The following is an 18,146-nucleotide window of genomic DNA, read 5'->3' as shown; positions in this document are numbered from 1 at the left end:
CTACTCCAGAAGGTGGGCAGGGCTATGGACATGCTAATGGAGGAACTTTCCTGAGGAGGTTCTTTTGTTTCCTGAGGAGGTTGTTGAAATTCTAATCTTACCTGTAGTGCTATTGTCTGAGGTAAAGCCTTTTGTGTTTTTCAGGACAGGAAGCCATGTCCTATTTATTTTTAAACTCTCTTCTTTCCTGTTGAAATGATGTTTATGTTTGTGAATTTCAATGGCTTCCCTGTGTAATCTGACATGGTAATTGAAAGTGTTGTCCAACCTTTCAGTGTCTTCGAACAAAACACTGTGTCCTGTTTGAGTTAGGCTATGTTCAGCCACTGCTGGTTTTTCAGGTTGGCCAAGTCTGCAGTGTCTTTCATGTTCTTTTATTCTTGTCCGAATGCTACGCTGTGTGGTCCCGATGTAAACTTGTCCACAACTGCATGGTATGCGGTAAACTCCTGCAGAAGTGAGATGGTCTCTTCTGTCTTTTGCCGATTGTACCATCTGTTGTATTTTTCTGGTGGGTCTGAATACTGTTTGTAGGTTGTGTTTTATTTTTTTTAGACTGATTCTTGCTTGATTCTCTGTATTACTGATTATTGATTCTCTGTATTACTCCTTGAGTGGTGCCCAGATAAGAATACAGATAAAAGAGGACTGTAACGATTCCATGTTTTACTGGGTGTGTGTGTCTTTAAAGTTTGGTTTGTATGGATGTATGACAAACTAGGATGCTGAAACAGGCAAGTTGTGTGATTGGTGAGTGACAGAGAGGGGGAGGGGGTTTGGAATGGATGCTGTGTGGATGATTTGAATGTCTATCAGGAGTGTCTGTTAGGTATGACAGTTGAGTTAAACAGAGTCAGCAGAGTGTGCTGTGTAAAAGCAGTTGATAGGATTTTTGTCCTGAGGTCTCTGTGTGAGAAGTTTTCCTGTGTGAAATATAAGAGTAAAAGTCTCTGTGTTATAAGAGTTACAATTGAAAGCTGAGAGTCTAAGAAAAAGTACAGTGAAAAGTGTTACAAAGTTGCCTATGAAATATCCCTGTCAGTGGAGAGAGGCTTGTGAGAGACACCAAGCCATGGTTCAAATCATTCCCAGTACTGTTTACATTGTTCACTAAATAAATCCTATTTACTTCAAGTTTACCAGCTAAGTAAAGAATCCTTCCTCAGACCACATAGTTCCTCGAAAGGCCTAGACCCCGTGCTATAATACCAACCCCAGAAGCAAAGAGAAGAATTGGAATTTATTAAAATTCCTGGTGGCAGCCAGAATACCCAAAGAAAAATAAACCATAAGAACTTTTAAAGTAAAACTAGACCTCCCCAGATAAGAGGTCGTCACAAGGACATTTTGGAATGGCGGTCTTCTTTAATGACTCTGACGTACGTAACAGCGATTAATTAATGGATGCACTGTGATTAGTGCCACTGATGAAGTCTGCCGAAATGAGGCTTTTATATCCGGAATCCTCGTGTGACTTCTGCCTGAATTTGTGTGACTTCTGCCTGATTTTTTACTTCTACCTGTGTGTGTTTTTTTAAATATTTCTGCCTGACTTCAGACGTTCTGATCCCTTTGGACTGGTTCTTTGGACATTTTTTGGATCCCAGTTGTTTGACCATTCTCTGACTTATATGAGAGCCAGTTTGGTGTAGTGGTTAAGTGCATGGACTCTAATCTGGGAGAACCGGGTTTGATTCCCCACTCCTCCACTTGCACCTGCTGGATGACCTTGGGCAAGCCATAGTTTTGTCAGAGCTGTCCTTGAAAAAGAGCAGTTTCTGTCAAGAGCTCTCTCAGCCCTGCCTACCTCACAGGGAGTCCGTTGTGGGGAGGGGAAGGGAAAGGAGATTGTAAACCGCTCTGAGATTCCCTTGCGTAGTGAAGGGCGGGGTATAAATCCAATCTCTCCTCCTCCTCCTCCTCCTCCTCCTCTTCTTCTTCTTGTTTGTGCTATGGAATTTCTGTTCCTTGTATATGTGATCATGCTATGTTGCTTAATTCTTTATTGAATTATATATTTTCATTGCCTTTACCTACATATGAATTGTCAGTTATATATTTTTTGCATTTTATTACAGTGTCTTTGTTATTTTTTGACCTGGAAGTTGGCAACTCTATGAGTTGGTGTTGATGTTAGACAGCTTTGGCTTTAGAGTAACACTTTGGTTCTTATTGCAGTCTTGCTTTGACAATTTGGAGTTGCCAGGTCCCTCCTGGTCACCAGTAGGGGCTGTGGGGTGTAGGACTGCCAGATACAAGTTGGGAAACACCTGGAGATTTGGGGGTGGGGCCTGGGGAGGGGTGGGACCACCTCAGTGGGGGTCCAAGGCCACAGAGTCCACCCTCCAAAGCAGCCATTTTCTCCAGGGGAACCGATCTCTGTAGTCTGGAGATGAGCTGTAATTCTAACCTAGGGGATTCCCAGGTTCCACCCGGAGGCTGGCATCCCTATCTGCCTCTCTGATATGTACTTGAAGCTCCACACATAAAGGGGCTTCCGGATTTCTCAAAGCTCCACGCGCGTAGGGGACTTCCCGTTTTCTTCCGTGAGCTGGGATTCACTTTTGCATACTTGGAACGTCCCTCGATTTGTAGAACTTAAAAAATATATATATGGATCTTTGTCACAGGGTAATAGAGTTGAAAATACATTGTCGAAGGCTTTCATGGTCGGAGTTCATTAGCTGTTGTAGATCTTCCAGGATTGTATGGCTGTTTTCTTGGCATCGTAGGACCTGACGTTTCGCCAGCAGCTGTGACTGGCATCCTCAGAGGTATAACACAGAAAGATGGAGTGCTCTCTGTGTCAGTGTGAGAAGAAAAATGGTAGGCAGGTAGTTATAGCTACTCAGGAAGGTGGGGTAGGGCCGAGTCATTATCTGGTAGGAGTTCCCCAGGCAGTGACCTGCTAATGGCAGAGCTTTCCTGAGGAGGTTCTTTTGCATATGGATGGGCTGTTGAAATTCTGATCTTATCTGTAGTGCTGTTGTCAGATGTAGAGCCTTTTGTGTTTCTCAGGACAGGGAAGAAGGGCGTTTAAAAATAAATAGGGCATGGTTTCCTGTCCTTAGGCACTGCCCCCAAATCTCCAGGAATTCCCCCACCTGGAGTTGGAAACCCTAAATTCCAGGAGAACTCGACACACACACCCCCAATGGCAGTTGGCCCCTCTAGGCAGCGGCCCTAACTTCTCCCTTCCAGAGTCTCAGTCCCCGAAACGTGGGCCAAGTTCAGCGACGACAACATCCGGTACTCCCAGAACGCGCGCTCCAACTCGGCCCTCCTCCGCGAGGAGACCGACCACACGCTGGAGAGCACCTCGGAGGAGATGTGGAGGCAGTACACGAACACCAACCTGGCTTTCGACCGCCGCATCTCGGAGGTGGCTGAGGCCAAGAACAAGCTGCAGGCCCAGCTGGCCAAGGTCAGAGGGCGGGGCGGTCTGCTCGGGCCTGGGGAATTCCTGGGGACTTGGGGATGGAGCCTGCGGAGGGCGGGGTCTGAGGAAAGACCCAAATCTTCATGTGGTTGGCTTGGGTGTGCGGCAGCCTGGTCCGGGTGCCGTGTCTAGTGACCACGGTGGGGTATAATGCCAGAGAGGCCAACCTCCAAGGCCGCCATTTTCTCCAGGGGAACTTCGGGGTTGGCAGCTCTGTGTTGGGAAGAAGAAGAAGAGAAGAGATTGGATTTATACCCCGCCCTTCACTACCTAAGGGTGTCCCAGAGCAGCTTACAAACTCCTTTCCCTTCCCCTCCCCACAACAGACACCCTGTGAGGTCGGTGGGGCTGAGAGAGCTCTTGACAGAAACTGCTCTTTTTCAAGGACAGCTCTTGTCAGAACTACAGCTTGCCCAAGGTCATCCAGCCAGGTGCGAGTGGAGGAATGGGGAATCAAACCCAGTTCTCCCAGATTGGAGTCTGCGCACTTAACCACCACACCAGACTGGCTCTCCTGGATACCTGGCGCTTTGGGGTGGGGTGGGGTTTGGTGTCGTGGTTAGGAGCACAGACTCTAATCTGGAAGAACTGGGTCTGAGTCCTCACTCCTCCACGTGCAGCTGCTGGTGTGACCTTGGGTCAGTCACAAGTTCCCTCAGAGCTGTTCTCTCAAGGGCAGTCCTCGAAAGAGTTCTCTCGGCCCCACTGACCTCACAGGGTATCTGTTGTGGTGGGGAGGGGAAGGGAAAAAGGTTGTAAGCTGCTCTGAGACTCTTTCGATTAGTGAAGGGCAAGATATAAATCCAATCTCCTCCTCCTCCTCCTCCTCCTCCTCTTTGATCCAGAGTAGGGCATGAAACAATGATAAATAGTCCATAGTATTCCAAACTTGGACTGGGTTCTCTCAAGAGCAATCCTCGAAAGAGCTCTCTCAGCCCCACCTACCTCACAGGGGGTCTGTCGTGGGGAGGGGAAGGGAAAGGAGTTTGTAAGCTGCTCTGAGACTCCTTTGGGTAGTGAAGGGCGGGGTATAAATCCAATCTCCTCTTCTTCTTCTCTTCTGGGAGAATCGGGTTTGATTCCCCCAATTCTCCACATGCAGCAGCTGGTGTGACATTGGGTTGGTCACAAGTTCTCTCAGAGCTGTCCTCTCAAGGGCAGTTCTCTAAAGAGCTCTCTCAGCCCCACCTACCTCACAGGGTGTCTGTTGTGGGGAGGGGAAGGGGAAGGAGACTGTAAGCTGCCCTGAGACTCCCAAGTGAAGGGCGGGGTATAAATCCAATCTCTTCTCCTTTTCCTTCTTCTTCTTCTTGGACTTCAGCAGGGTGAAATGCCATAGGGTCCACCCTCCAAAGCAACCATTTTCTGCCGTGGATCTTGGTCAGTTTGAGATCAAGTGCAATATCAGCTGAGTAGCCCTGTTAGTCTGTCCGTGGCAGTGGAAAAGAGCCAGAGTCCAGAAGCACCTTCAAGACTGACAAAATTTGAGGCAGGGGAGGAGCTTTCGTGAGTCATTGCTCACTTCTTCAGAGACATACTTTTGCTATTCCTTCCACTGTCAGAGCAGGGGATCTCCAGGGCCACCTGGAGGTTAGCAAGCCTAAAACTGATCCCTTTGTAGCCTGGCCATCAGGCCCCCGCCTGGAGGGTGGCAACCCAATGCAATCCCGAGCCGTTCCACTCAGAACCCTACTCCGGTCGCTTCAATTCAAGCTCACTCCCAAGACAGGATTCGTTGGACTGCACAGTTAGAGACGTCCAGTGAAGCCGCTAAGCTGCGCGTTTAGAGGTTCTCGGTGTCGTTTTCCATTTCCCCGGAGGTAGTGTGCTTTTACACCTATCGTTTCCAGCCAAAACCATCCCCGGACATTCTGGCCCCTGAGCCAGAAAATTCAAATTACGCACAACAATGGGGCTTAATCCAACAGGAAAGCCGCTTGCTGAGGTCATGTCATCTGTGAACTGATGGCATGTTACACACCCATGTTCTAGAATAGAAAGGTATATATTTGGCAGAGAGAGAGAGAGAGAGGCAGAGACAGAGAGATTGGATTTATACCCCACCCTTCACTACCGGAAGAAGTCTCAGAGCGGCTTACCATCTCCTTTCCCTTCCCCTCCCCACAACAGACCCCTGTGAAGTAGATGGGGCTGAGAGAGCTCTTTTAAGAACTGCCCTTGAGAGAGGAGGAGGAGGAGGAGGAGGAGGAGGAGGAGGAGATTGGATTTATGCCCCACCCTTCACTCGGAGTCTCAGACTGGCTTACAAACTCCCCCCCCCTTCCCCTTCCCCTTCCCCTCCCCACAACAGACACCCTGTGAGGTTGGTGGGGCTGAGAAAGCTCTGAGAGAAGTGCTCTTTCAGGAACAGCTCTGAGAGAACTTGTGACTGACCCAAGGCCACACCAGCAGCTGCATGTGGAGAAATGGGAAATCAAACCCTGTTCTCCCAGATTAGAGTCCGTGGTCTAAACTAATACCCAGCCTGGTTGTGATTAAATTCAGGATTTGGGGGTCTTCTCCCCCCCAAACTGGTGTGTCCCCCCCCCATTTTGCTTCCCAACACTTGGAACGTGCCCATAAAACGATACCGATCAGGACCGCACCATCTGGTGACTTTCTCTTCCAACCCGTAGTCGCGTTTTCAGAAGCCCTGAAATCATTTGGGTCCAATCCATAGCAGTGAGGTGGAACCAAAGGCGAGTTGGAAGGGGCTACCCTTAAGGATACGGCTTTCCTTCCTCCATCTACCCACCCACCCCGCCGCTTAACTCTCCATTCTTAATTTTAAAACGGAAAAGGAAAAAGACAGCGAGACGGCACCTGGGGAACATAGGCTGCCCTTAAAACCACAGACCGCTCCCCCGTCAGGGTGAAAAGACGGCTGAAAAGTTTGAGCTGAAACAGGAGTTCATGTAAAGGTCCGAATAATATTTTGTTTTGGAAGAGAAAAGATTGCTGGCCGCCTGTCAGTAGCCAGGTCCCCTGGGGCTGCAATTGGGCAGGAAGTTCTACTGTGCTCTTACGTGGCTCCAGTTTATTTCAGTGGATTTTGGGCAAACGGACTTCCTGCTTGGATTATTTGGACTCTGTTGGGCGGGCGGAGGGGGTCTGGCCTGGGAAGCCCGGCTTTCCTCTGCCGTGGAGTCATTGTGTACCCTTGGACTGGGGACAATAACCAACGGCAATCGCTTCCTTCACGGGATTTTTCCCCTTCAGAGAGCCAGTTTGGTGTAGTGGTTGGGAGCGCGGACTCTAATCTGGGAGAACTGGGTTTGATTCCCCACTTCTCCACATGCAGCTGCTGGTGTGACCTTGGGTCAGGCACAAGTTCTCTCAGAGCTGTTCTCTCAAGGGCAGTTCTCGAAAGAGCTCTCTCAGCCCCACCTGCCTCACAGGGTGTCTGTTGTGGGGAGGGGAAGGGAAAGGAGATTGTCAGCCGCTCTGAGACTCCTTCGGGTAGTGAAGGGCCATGGGGTATAAATCCAATCTCTTCTTCGGATTTTTCCCCTAATGGGAGAAACTACCCAGCTGTCTTTTCACCCTGATGGAGGAGTTGTATGTGGTTTTTAAGGCCAGCCTGCATTCCCCAGCTGGCTTACGGTGCTCTCCCCTTTTCCGTTTTATCCTCACAACAATCTTGTGAGGTAGGTTCGGCCCAAGGTCATCCAGCAAACCTCCATGGCGGAGTGGGGATTCGAACCTGGGTCGCCCAGCTCCTAGTCCGGTACTCTAACCACTGCCCCAGAGTGGTTCTCTCTAATTGTCATAGGAGTCAACCCAATCTGGATTTGAGCATTTATTTTACAAATTTGTCATTCCCACGCATTCCGCCTTGGAAACAGCAGGCAGAATGTCTTCGATATGTGGAAAGGGTGTGTGTGTGTGTGTTTGGCTCTGTTTTTCCTCAATGCCGTTCAGTTGTTTCTTTTCCTTTGCAGACCCTTCAAGAGATATTCCAGACAGAGAACACTATGATGTTGCTGGAACGAGCTATCATGGCCAAGGAATGCCCACTCAAAGTGGCCCAAACCCGCCTGGAAGCGCGAACGTGGCGGCCCAACATGGAGCTTTGCCGAGACGTCCCCCAGTTCAAGTAAGCGTCCCCCCCCTCAGACCTCCCCCCCCAATACAGCCAGACGAAGGGCTGTCAGATTCCAGATCTCACTGCTGCGGATGCCAAGTCGCTACTGGTCACAGAGAGAGCTAGCTTCCGTCTGTGGCTTTACAAGATCGCTTTGGCGCTTCCTTCCAAAGAAACATGGGGACACGGCGGAGTCTGAAGTGACAACCGAGGGCTTTCCCACATTCTAATTTTCCTCACTTGTAAGATCTCTCGTTTCTTCATTTCCCCGCCCTGTTCCACACACGTTGTGCTTCCTCTGGTGGTCAATTCGATATTACATCTGTTTATGTCTAGCATAAAAACCTTCAGTTTATATCTGCAAGGAGGTACACTGGACATATACTGATGTAATATAGTGTAGTAGTAATTTATTGTGTTGACCACAGGTTGTAACAATACAGAAACCGGTGCATAAAATCCCACATAATAAAACTCCATAGTAAACACAAGTTAAATTAATATCCAACAACGTCGTATAAATATAGAGCCAAATTAGGTTGTGGTCATTTCTATACCGTTTGATTTAATCGATCTAGCCACCAATGCAAATAAAGCAACTCTATTAGAAACATACGGATCTTTATCTGCAAGCAAAAATATAACTTTTTCCATATCTGAAACTCCTTTCTGCAGAGATAAGATACTGGTGATAAATTTAGTTTGGGGGAGCAAAAGAAGAGGGCATCTCAAAATGTAAGGGGTCAAATCATCTACTTCTCCCATGCCACACATACAGAGTTGTAAGGGGGCAGGGACCCTTAGGAAGCGGCCAGTGCAAATCATAGAGGTCATCTGCTTATGTCTAGCATAAAAACCTTCAGTTTATATCTGCAAGGAGGTACACTGGACATATACTGATGTAATATTCGTTATTACATCTGTTTATCTCTAGCATAAAAACCTTCAGTTTATATCTGCAAGGAGGTACACTGGACATATACTGATGTAATATTCGATATTACATCTGTTTGTCTCTAGCATAAAAACCTTCAGTTTATATCCGCAAGGCGGTACACTGGACATATACTGATGTAATATTCGATATTACATCTGTTTGTCTCTAGCATAAAAACCTTCAGTTTATGTCCGCAAGGAGGTACCTTGGACATATACTGATGTAATATTCATTATTAGATCTGTTTGTCTCTAGCATAAAAACCTTCAGTTTATATCCGCAAGGCGGTACACTGGACATATACTGATGTAATATTCGTTATTACATCTGTTTATCTCTAGCATAAAAACCTTCAGTTTATATCCGCAAGGAGGTACACTGGACATATACTGATGTAATATTCGATATTACATCTATCTCTAGCATAAAAACCTTCAGTTTATATCCGCAAGGAGGTACACTGGACATATACTGATGTAATATTCGTTATTACATCTGTTTATCTCTAGCATAAAAACCTTCAGTTTATATCCGCAAGGAGGTACACTGGACATATACTGATGTAATATTCGATATTACATCTATCTCTAGCATAAAAACCTTCAGTTTATATCCGCAAGGAGGTACACTGGACATATACTGATGTAATATTCGATATTAAATCTGTTTATCTCTAGCATAAAAACCTTCAGTTTATATCCGCAAGGAGGTACACTGGACATATACTGATGTAATATTCGATATTACATCTGTTTGTCTCTAGCATAAAATCCTTCAGTTTATATCCGCAAGGAGGTACACTGGACATACACTGATGTAATATTCTATATTTCATCTGTTTATCTCTAGCATAAAAACCTTCCGTTTATATCCGCAAGGAGGTACACTGGACATATACTGATGTAATATTCGTTATTACATCTGTTTGTCTCTAGCATAAAAACCTTCAGTTTATATCCTCAAGGAGGTACACTGGACATATAGTGATGTAATATTCGATATTACATCTGTTTGTCTCTAGCATAAAAACCTTCAGTTTATATCTGCAAGGAGGTACACTGGACATATATTGATGTCATATTCGTTATTACATCTGTTTATCTCTAGCATAAAAACTTTCAGTTTATATTTGCAAGGAGGTACACTGGACATATACTGATGTAATATCGAATTGGCCACTAGAGGGAGCAAAACACACCCCGCCAAAGAAACAGGAACTTACAAGCAAGGGAAATGGGAACGTCGAAAATTAGCAAGACTGGTACAATTAAATCAAGGATAAGTCTGCACTGGAGAGGGGGAGATTTTGGAGAGTTCAGATGTACTCATCTAATTTTTTGGTGAAGTCACAGAACGGTGCCGGTCTCTTCTCCGTCTTTCCTCAAGGGAGCTGTGGGAAAGCTGGCTGCGATGTGGCTGAGACCGCTGTCACCCCATTGATCGCCAGGGTTGATTCGGCTGATCTGGCTGGCTAGGCGGGTGTCCCCTACCTCCCTCACCGCTCCACGCGCGTCCCTCCCGAAGCCGCGCGCTCGGTCGAAAGAGGAGGACCACCCCAGATAGAAGGAGCCTACCGTTCTCCGGTCAAGGGTATATGATATCTGCGCTCCCCTGCCAGAACCTCCAAACCCACTGTCTAGGAGGTCTTTGGAAACCTGAGACAGAAGGAGGATGTAGAGCAGGCCCGTAGTCATGGCGGGGGCATTTGGGGGCAGAGCCCCACCACCCACGAGCCTTGCCCCACCACCTGATGATGCCAGACACCCTCACCTCCGGTGTGCCTAGCCCCGCAGTGGCGGCAAGGCTGGGGGAAGAAAGGGAAGCCGCCCTGCACCTTCTGGTCAGTTTCACTCCCCCAGATCAGCTGTTCGGGTTTAACAGCTGAAAGGAGGGGAGTGAAACTGACCAGGGGAGGCAGCCTTCCTTTCCTTCCGCAGCCTTCCAGGTCCTGGGGGGGACGGACTGGGGAAGGAAAGAGAGAGAGGAGGCATGGTGACCGTGGTGGGGAAGCGAAGAAGAAGAAGAAGAAGAAGAGGAGGAGGAGGAGGAGATTGGATTTATACCCTGCCCTTCACTCGAGTCTCAGAGCGGCTTACAGTCTCCTTTCCCTTCCCCTCCCCACGACAGACACCCTGCGAGGTAGGCGGGGCTGAGAGAGCTCTGAGAGAACTGCTCTTGAGAGAACAGCTCTGAGAGAACTTGTGACTAACCCAAGGTCACACCACCAGCTGCAAGTGGAGGAGTGGGGAATCATATCCGGTTCTCCCGAATCAGAGTTTGCACAGTCCAATCTCCCCCCCTATAACTTTCCATGGCAGGGGGGTGGGGGGGTTGGTGATGGGTTTTTTTTCTCATGGCCTAGGGTTGCCATCTCTAACTTGGGAAATTCCTGGAGACTTGGGGGATTTGGATTTTTGGAGATTTGGAGATTTTTATTTACTTCACCTGCACCCCGTTTGTCTCCCCGGCGGGGACCCCCAGGTGGCTTTACAACGTACTCCCGTTCTCTGTTTTTATCCTCACAACAGCCCCACGAGGTAGGCTAGGCTGAGACAGTGTGACGCAGTCTGGAAACAAGTGAGAAAGCGGAGCTCTGAGTTGAAGGGCCCGTTTCCGTTGCCCTTCATGTGAGGTCACTGTGGCGACATTTGTTGGACACGTAAATCGAGCAAGAAAGAGAACGGTGATATCAGGAACAAGGGAAGAGGGAAGGACAGAGATTGTCTTTGGGATTCCTTTGTAAGCAGAGAGAGAGGGGTGGGGGGGGGAGAGAAAGAGAGAGAGAGAGAGCGCGCGCTAAGGCCTTCGCCGCTTTGTTTGTTTGTGGCTTTTTCAAAAGTCCCCGCTTCCTTAAGCAAAGTCATTGGTTTCCAGCAGGGCTATTTTTGGGCAGGAACGCATAGGAATGGAGTTCCGGCTCGCTTCCAAGTTTGGCCACGCCCAGCAGGGACTCATTAGCGTAATAGGCCACACCCAACAGCAGGAACGCATTAGGATTGGCTACATTAGGGGTGTGTGGCCTAACATGCAAAGGAGTTCCTGCTCCAAAAAAAGCCCTGGGTTTGGACAACAAACAAGGTAAACAGAATAAGAAGCAAAAGGTGGGTGTGGCTGGATGAGCACACTTCTGGTAACATGGGGGTGTGGCCTAATATGCTAATGAGTTTCTGCTGTTGGGTGGGGCCTATTGTGCTAATGAGTTCCTGCTGGGCTTTTTCTACAAAAAAAGCCCTGGTTTCCAGGTTCCATTCAAGGTCCCGGTCCCCCCCAGCAAAGCCCTTCACGGCCCTGGACGAGGGTTGCCAGCAATGCTCCCTCTAAGTGGTGGAATCTTGTGAGCAAAGATTCTGCTTTGTGAGCGACTGGCATTAAAGTTGTGAGCGAGCGATTTGGCTATACTGCATGAATCAGTTTGCTCTGGAGCCCATCCTTCCCGAGCGGAGACAACAACGTGTGAGCTGGAGGCTAAAAAAACCTGTGAGCTGGCTCACGCTCACTCAGCTTAGAGGGAACACTGGGTACCACTCTCCAGGTAGCACCTGGAGAACGCCTGCTATTACAATTGATCTGCAGGCAACCACGATATCAGCTCCCCTGGAGGAAATGGCTGCTTTGGAGGGGGGATTCTATGGAGTTAAACCCTGTAAACAGGTCAGAGTGGCACTTCTCCACATGCAGCTGCACCTTGGGCAAGCCATAGTTCTGGCACAGCTGTTCTTGGAAAAAGAGCAGTTTCTGCCAGAGCTCTCTCAGCCCCACCTACCTCACACCCTGTCTGTTGTGTGGGGAGGGGAAGGGAAAGGAGTTTGTAAGCCGCTCTGAGACTCCCTTGGGTAGTGAAGGGCAGGATATAAATCCAATCTCCTCCTCCTCCTCCTCCTCCTCCTCCTCTTCTTCTTCTTCTTCTTCTTCTTCTTCGTCGTCTTCGTCTTCTTCGTCTTCTTCGTCTTCTTCGTCTTCTTCGTCTTCTTCGTCTTCTTCGTCTTCTTCGTCTTCGTCTTCTTCCACAACTGTATATGTCATTAAATGCCAACAATGCCCTTCCGTTCTCTACATAGGACAAACAGGCCAAACCCTGTGCCAGAGGATAAATGGACACAAATCTGACATCAGGAACTACAAAACTCAGAAACTTGTAGAACATTTCAGCCCTCCAGGACAGTCAGTGGGGGACCTCAGAGTCGCTGTTTTATTGCAAAGGCATTTCAGGAATGGACCAGAATGGGAGATTGCTGGGTTACAATGGAACAATGGAACCCCCCACGGCTTAACAGAGATATCGGGTTCTTTATCTCATGACACATGCTTAGGTCATGCTCACATCTGTTTGTAAACTCTTTTATTATGCTGGATGCTGATTTGATGCTATTCACAGGCCTGGGCAATTGCCTTCAATCTTAGCTACATTTATCGCTCAGTCGCTTATGCATCTTGAATCTAATTAGCCCTTTCCTGGCAACACCCCTCCCCACCCTCGACTTTTATATATAATGGTTGGTGACTTCTGCTTCAGTGTATCTGAAGAAATGTGCTTGCACACGGAAGTTTATACCCACAATAAAACACTGTGGGTCATAGAGATGCCGCTGGACCTCCCCAAATCTTGCCTGCTCCCGCCTTCCTTTGAAGGAGGGGCAGGATTTTTTATTGCAGGCAATAGAACGGCTACAGCCCTCCGGGTGCAGATCATCTGGGAGAGTCCTTGGTGGTGGAGGGGAGCTCATCTTTTCTTAAGTCTACCTGTGTCGGCCCTCAGTGGGTGGGTGAGATAACATCTCCAGCAGCTACTCAGGTGGAGGTGTAGACGTGCTTTGGCCCAGGATCAAAGAGTCTTTTACTTCTGAGCTCGCGGGCCTTGGATCTCCTCCACTCTCCACAAGAGGCAGAGTACCGAAGAGGAGAAAGGGTGTGCCCTGGTCAGGGATAACCTGTATTCTCACACTAATTTGGGATGATGTCTTTGCATGCTCAGAATCCAACCTGGGGGTTGGTATGCGTGGTATGACACGTGATTCCAGAGTTCTGGAGATTTCTTTTTTATTATTATTATTATTTATTTTTATTGGTTTTATTAAAGAGTTTACAGTGTGCATATGAACACATTATGCAGGCATGACGGCAACTTACAACAAGTCACATAAATGTAAATAACACGATATAAAGCAGTTATAATCAGTGTTCCCTCTAAGCTGAGTTAGTCTGAGCTAGCCCACAGTTTTTTAGCCTCTGGCTCACACATTTTTGATTTAGCTCTGGAAGGATGGCTCCAGATGCAGTCGCCAAATTGCACGCTCACAACTTTAATGCCAGTGGCTCACAAAGTAGAATTTTCGCTCACAAGACTCCATAGCTTAGAGGGAGCATTGGTTATAATTGGTGAATGACTGGGTGTATATCTGTGAATTGTCTACTGTGTGGAGCTAATGAGCGTACAGCGTGAACAATCTTGTTTGTTCTATGACCTTCTGTGTTAGAAATGAACTCTGAGCATAACCATTTATGATATATTTGCTTTGACGGGAGTATATTGTATGCTACCCTGTGTTCAAGAACTGGAGCCCCTATACGAACCAATTTAGAGTAGGCTGGTGAATTAGTATTGTTCGTTCTGTGCAAAGAGTCTGTTCGCTTTGGCCATTACAAATTGATACGAAATCTAGAAATTTCTGAGATGACAGGTGACCCAGAGGACCTGGGAAGACTCCTGGCGCACAATGTTGTCCATATGAAATGCTGTTGGTGCAGAATCAGGCGCTGGCTTGCCACTATGATGGGGCCTGTCTCACGCTCTCAATCTGACCAACCTTGCAGGGTGGTTGTTGTGAGAAAATGAAGGACGGGAGAATGACGTTGGGAGTTCCACCTAGGGAGAAAAGCAGGATTTGAATATATAGATGCAATAGAACAGATTCAGAGTCCAGTCGGGCACCTTTAAGAGCAACACAGGTTTATTCAAGGTGTGAGCTTCCGTGTGAATGCACACTCTCCCAAATACGTTGGAAAGGAAGGTAAGAGTTCAAACTTTGGTTGAGGCGGCAGACGTCCCCCGCCCTTCTCTGGCCAATCTCCCACCAGGGGCCTGGATCCAAATAGACATCGGGGCACCCACCAGTGTCCCCTCTAAGCTAAGTTAGTGTGAGCTAGCTCACAATTTTTTAGCCTCTGGCTCACACATTTGTTTGTCTTAGCTCAGGAAAGGTGGCTCCAGAGCAAACTAATTCATGCAGCAGCCAAATCACCTGCTCACAACTTTAATGCCGGTAACTCACAAAGTAGAATGTTTGCTCAAAGTACTCCACAGCTTGGAGGGAGCGCTGGCCACCCACTATTGTATTTCAATCAAGCTGAATGACATCTCATCTATTTGTTTTTACATGGTATTTTAGTATTCTGCTCTGTTTAAACGGTTCTTTTAACATTGTTTTAATTGCTTTATATTAATTTATGTAAACTGCCCTGATCCTGTTTATGGGGAGGGTTGTATATAAATCAAATAAATACGAGAGAGAGAGAGAGAGAGAGAGAGAGAGAGAGAACATGAGAACATGAGAACATGAGAACATGAGAGAGAAGCCAATGTTGGATCAGGCCAATGGCCCATCCACTCCAACACTCTGAGTCACACAGTGGCCAAAAAGACCAGGTGCCATCAGGAGGTCCAGCAGCGGGGCCAGGACACCAGATGCCCTCCCACTGTTGCCCCCCCAAGCACCAAGAATACAGAGCATCACTTGCCCCAGACTGAGAGAGAGAGATGCAAAACAAAGTTTGAGTCCGGTGGCACCTTTAAGACCAAAGTTTGAGTCCGGTGGCACCTTTAAGACCAACAAAGTCTTGACCTGGGTATAAGCTTTCTTGGGCAGAAGTGTGCATGCCCACAAAAGCTCATACCCAGAATTCAACTTTGTCAGTCTGAAAGGTGCCCCTGGACTCCAACTGCATTCTGCCGCTTCAGACCAACACGGTGACCCACCTGAATTTAGCAGCAAGGGAATGTCTTTTTTTTTGTAGTCCACCTCTCTCCCTGAGAGACTCAAGGCAGACTACAACATTTGGCACCACAGCAGCAGGGAGCAGTCCAGGGCGCAGCCAAAACGGTCGTGAGACTAGCACGACACGGTTTGTAGACAAGATGATGGGGGAATGAATGCTGCCTTCTGGCGGGGTGACCGCTTCCCTCCTTTCCCCCCCTGTTCCCAGGCTGGTGAATGAGGTCTTCACCATCGACGACACCCTGCAGACGCTGAAGCTCCGCCTGCGGGAGGCGCAAGACACCCTGCAGCTGCTGATCCTCAACAAGGCCCGGCTGGAGCACGACCTCCTGGTGAAGGCGAATTCCCTCTTCATCGACAAGGAGAAGTGCATGGGCATGCGCAAGACGTTCCCCAGCACCCCCCGCCTGGTGGGCTACACCTGAAGTGGCCTCCTCTGGCCCTGTGACGTAAAAGATGGCGGAATCACAGGACAGGACATTTGCCTGCTTTTATTAAAATAAAATTTTGGGTAGCGGGGGAAAAAAAGGATCCCGTGGAAATAAACGTGAGCAAAACCAAACAAAAAACCCCGGCCCCAAATCAAGATTACCTTTGGGAAAAGGATCTTCCCATGAGAGGAAGGAAGGACAGCAGGGATTGATCCTGGGGAAATAATATTTGCCAGGGGTGCGGCGGGGCTGCCAGTCTACAGGTGGGGGGGAGAGATCTCTTGGGAGTACAACCGATCTCTAAGTTACGTAGGTCACGTATTCTTATTATTTATTGAGAGCCAATTTGGGGTAGTGGTTAGCAGGGTTCCCTCTAAGCTGAGCGAGTGTGAGCTAGCTCACAGTTTTTTAGCCTCCGGCTCACACATTTTTGTCTTCGCTCAGGCAGGATGGGGCTCCAGAGCAAACTGATTCATGCAGCAGCCAAATCGCTCGCGCACAACTTGAATGCCAGTAGCTCCTAAATAAGAATTCTTGCTCACAAGACTCCACAGCTTAGAGGGAACATTGGTGGTTAGTAGAGCGGCTGGGAGAACCCGGTTTGAGTCCCCCCTCTTTCCCCCACATGCAGCTGCTGGTGTGACCTTGGGTCAGTCTCAAGTTCTCTCGGAGCTGTTCTCTCAAGGGCAGTCTTCAAAAGTGGTCTCTCAGCCCCACCTACCCCACAGGGTATCTGTTGTGTTGAAGGGAAGGAGATTGTAAGCCAGTCTGAGACTCCTTCGGGTACTGAAAGGTGGGGAATAAATCCAATCTCCTCCTCCTCCTCCTCTTGCTCTTTTTTACAGAAGAGGAGGAGGAGGAGGAAATTTGATTTATACCCCACCCTTCACTACCGAAAGGAGTCTTGGAGCGGCTTACAAACTCCTTTCCCTTCCTTTCCTCACAACAGACACCCTGTGAGGGAGGTGGGGCCGAGAGAGCTCCTTCGAGGACTGCTCTTGAGAGGACAGCTCTGAGAGAACTTGTGAGTGACCCAAAGTCACACCAGCAGCACCTTAAAGACTAACAAGATTTGTGGCAGGGGATGAGTTTTCGTGCCCCTCCCCTGCCACAAATTTTGTTCTTCTTTAAGGTGCTACCGGACTTTTGCTCTTTTTCACTGCTACAGACAGACTGGCACGGCCACCCGTGTTATTATTTACCAATTTAATACATTTATTCCACTTCTGCTGGAGAAAATGGCTGCTTCAGGAGGCGGGCTCTATGGCATCATACCGCACCGCGGACTGTCCGCTCCCTAAGCCCTGCCCTCCCAGGTTCCACCCTCAGATCTCCAGGAATTTCCGAACCCCGAGTTCAGGAAAGCCCGGTGGCTCTTTGGTCAAGACACAGTGTTTAGGCAAGTGCTCAGAGACCGTTCTTGCCTCTGCACAGAGCAGATTTAAAAACAAGAAATTTCCCCAGCTAATTAGAGCCCGTCGTGGCTCAAAGGTTAAGATGCCAAGCTGCAGACCACAAGGTCTGTAGTTCAGTAGTTCGAAACCTGAGTGCTGCGTGACGGAGTGAGCTCCCCTCTCCGGCCCCAGCTCCTGCCAACCTAGCAGTTCGAAAGCAAGAAATTGCAGGTAGATAAACAGGTACTGCTTCGGTGGGAAGGTAACAGCGTTATGTGCACCTTGACATTTAGTCATGCCAGCCACATGACCACAGAGATGTCTTCAGACAGCGCTGGCTCTTCGTCTTGGAAACGGAGATGAGCACAGCCCCCAAGAGTCAGATTCGACTGGCTTTTGAGCAGGGGAAACCTTTACCCTTTACCTTAATAAGGGGTAAATCGAGGCTAATGTTGTATATTTATCTTTTATAATTGAGCTTAAGACCTTTGGTCATAGAAGCTAATAAATACAAGTGAGTAAAAACAAGGGGGAAATCTATAATTTCAGGCAACTCCGCACTGGCTTCTCCGGCAGATCTGGGGCCTTCTCGAAGCCCTGCTCGGTTCTTGCGAGCTGTGAAAGGGTCGGGTGGGCTTCCTCAAAGGGCAGACCCTTCAGGACGGGAGAACCCCTCATTTGCAGAGGCTGTGGAATTCGGGCAGTGGGTGATTTTGTTCCTATGGGGCTCGGGGCAGGGAGCTTTCCTGGCAGGAGTGCCCCATTTTTAGTCATGCATCCGTGTTTGTCATTTGCATTTCCTTCCTCTGGCACCCGAGAGCCCTGGGGCTGCCCCCCGGGGAGGCAAAAGGGCAGATCAGGGGCAGGGA

At 48.4% G+C, this 18,146-nt stretch overlaps 1 protein-coding gene across 1 annotated transcript in view; it reads left to right on the top strand.

Annotated features, from left to right (window-relative positions):
- Positions 1 to 15,877, top strand: part of TEKT5 (tektin 5) — a 28,276-nt gene extending 12,399 nt beyond the window's left edge. Inside the window, exons 5-7 of the mRNA XM_015409940.1 lie at positions 3,202 to 3,424; positions 7,381 to 7,535; positions 15,661 to 15,877. Coding sequence (XP_015265426.1) covers positions 3,202 to 3,424; positions 7,381 to 7,535; positions 15,661 to 15,877 — 595 coding nt within the window. The remainder of the gene's footprint in view (positions 1 to 3,201; positions 3,425 to 7,380; positions 7,536 to 15,660) is intronic.
- The last annotated feature ends 2,269 nt before the right edge of the window (positions 15,878 to 18,146 follow it).

This window comes from Gekko japonicus, unplaced genomic scaffold, assembly GCF_001447785.1.
Source record: "Gekko japonicus isolate JY-2015 unplaced genomic scaffold, Gekko_japonicus_V1.1 scaffold78, whole genome shotgun sequence".
NCBI classification, from domain to species: domain Eukaryota; kingdom Metazoa; phylum Chordata; class Lepidosauria; order Squamata; family Gekkonidae; genus Gekko; species Gekko japonicus.
Note: the sequence above shows the minus strand (reverse complement) of the source record. Positions and strands in the feature narration are given on the sequence as shown.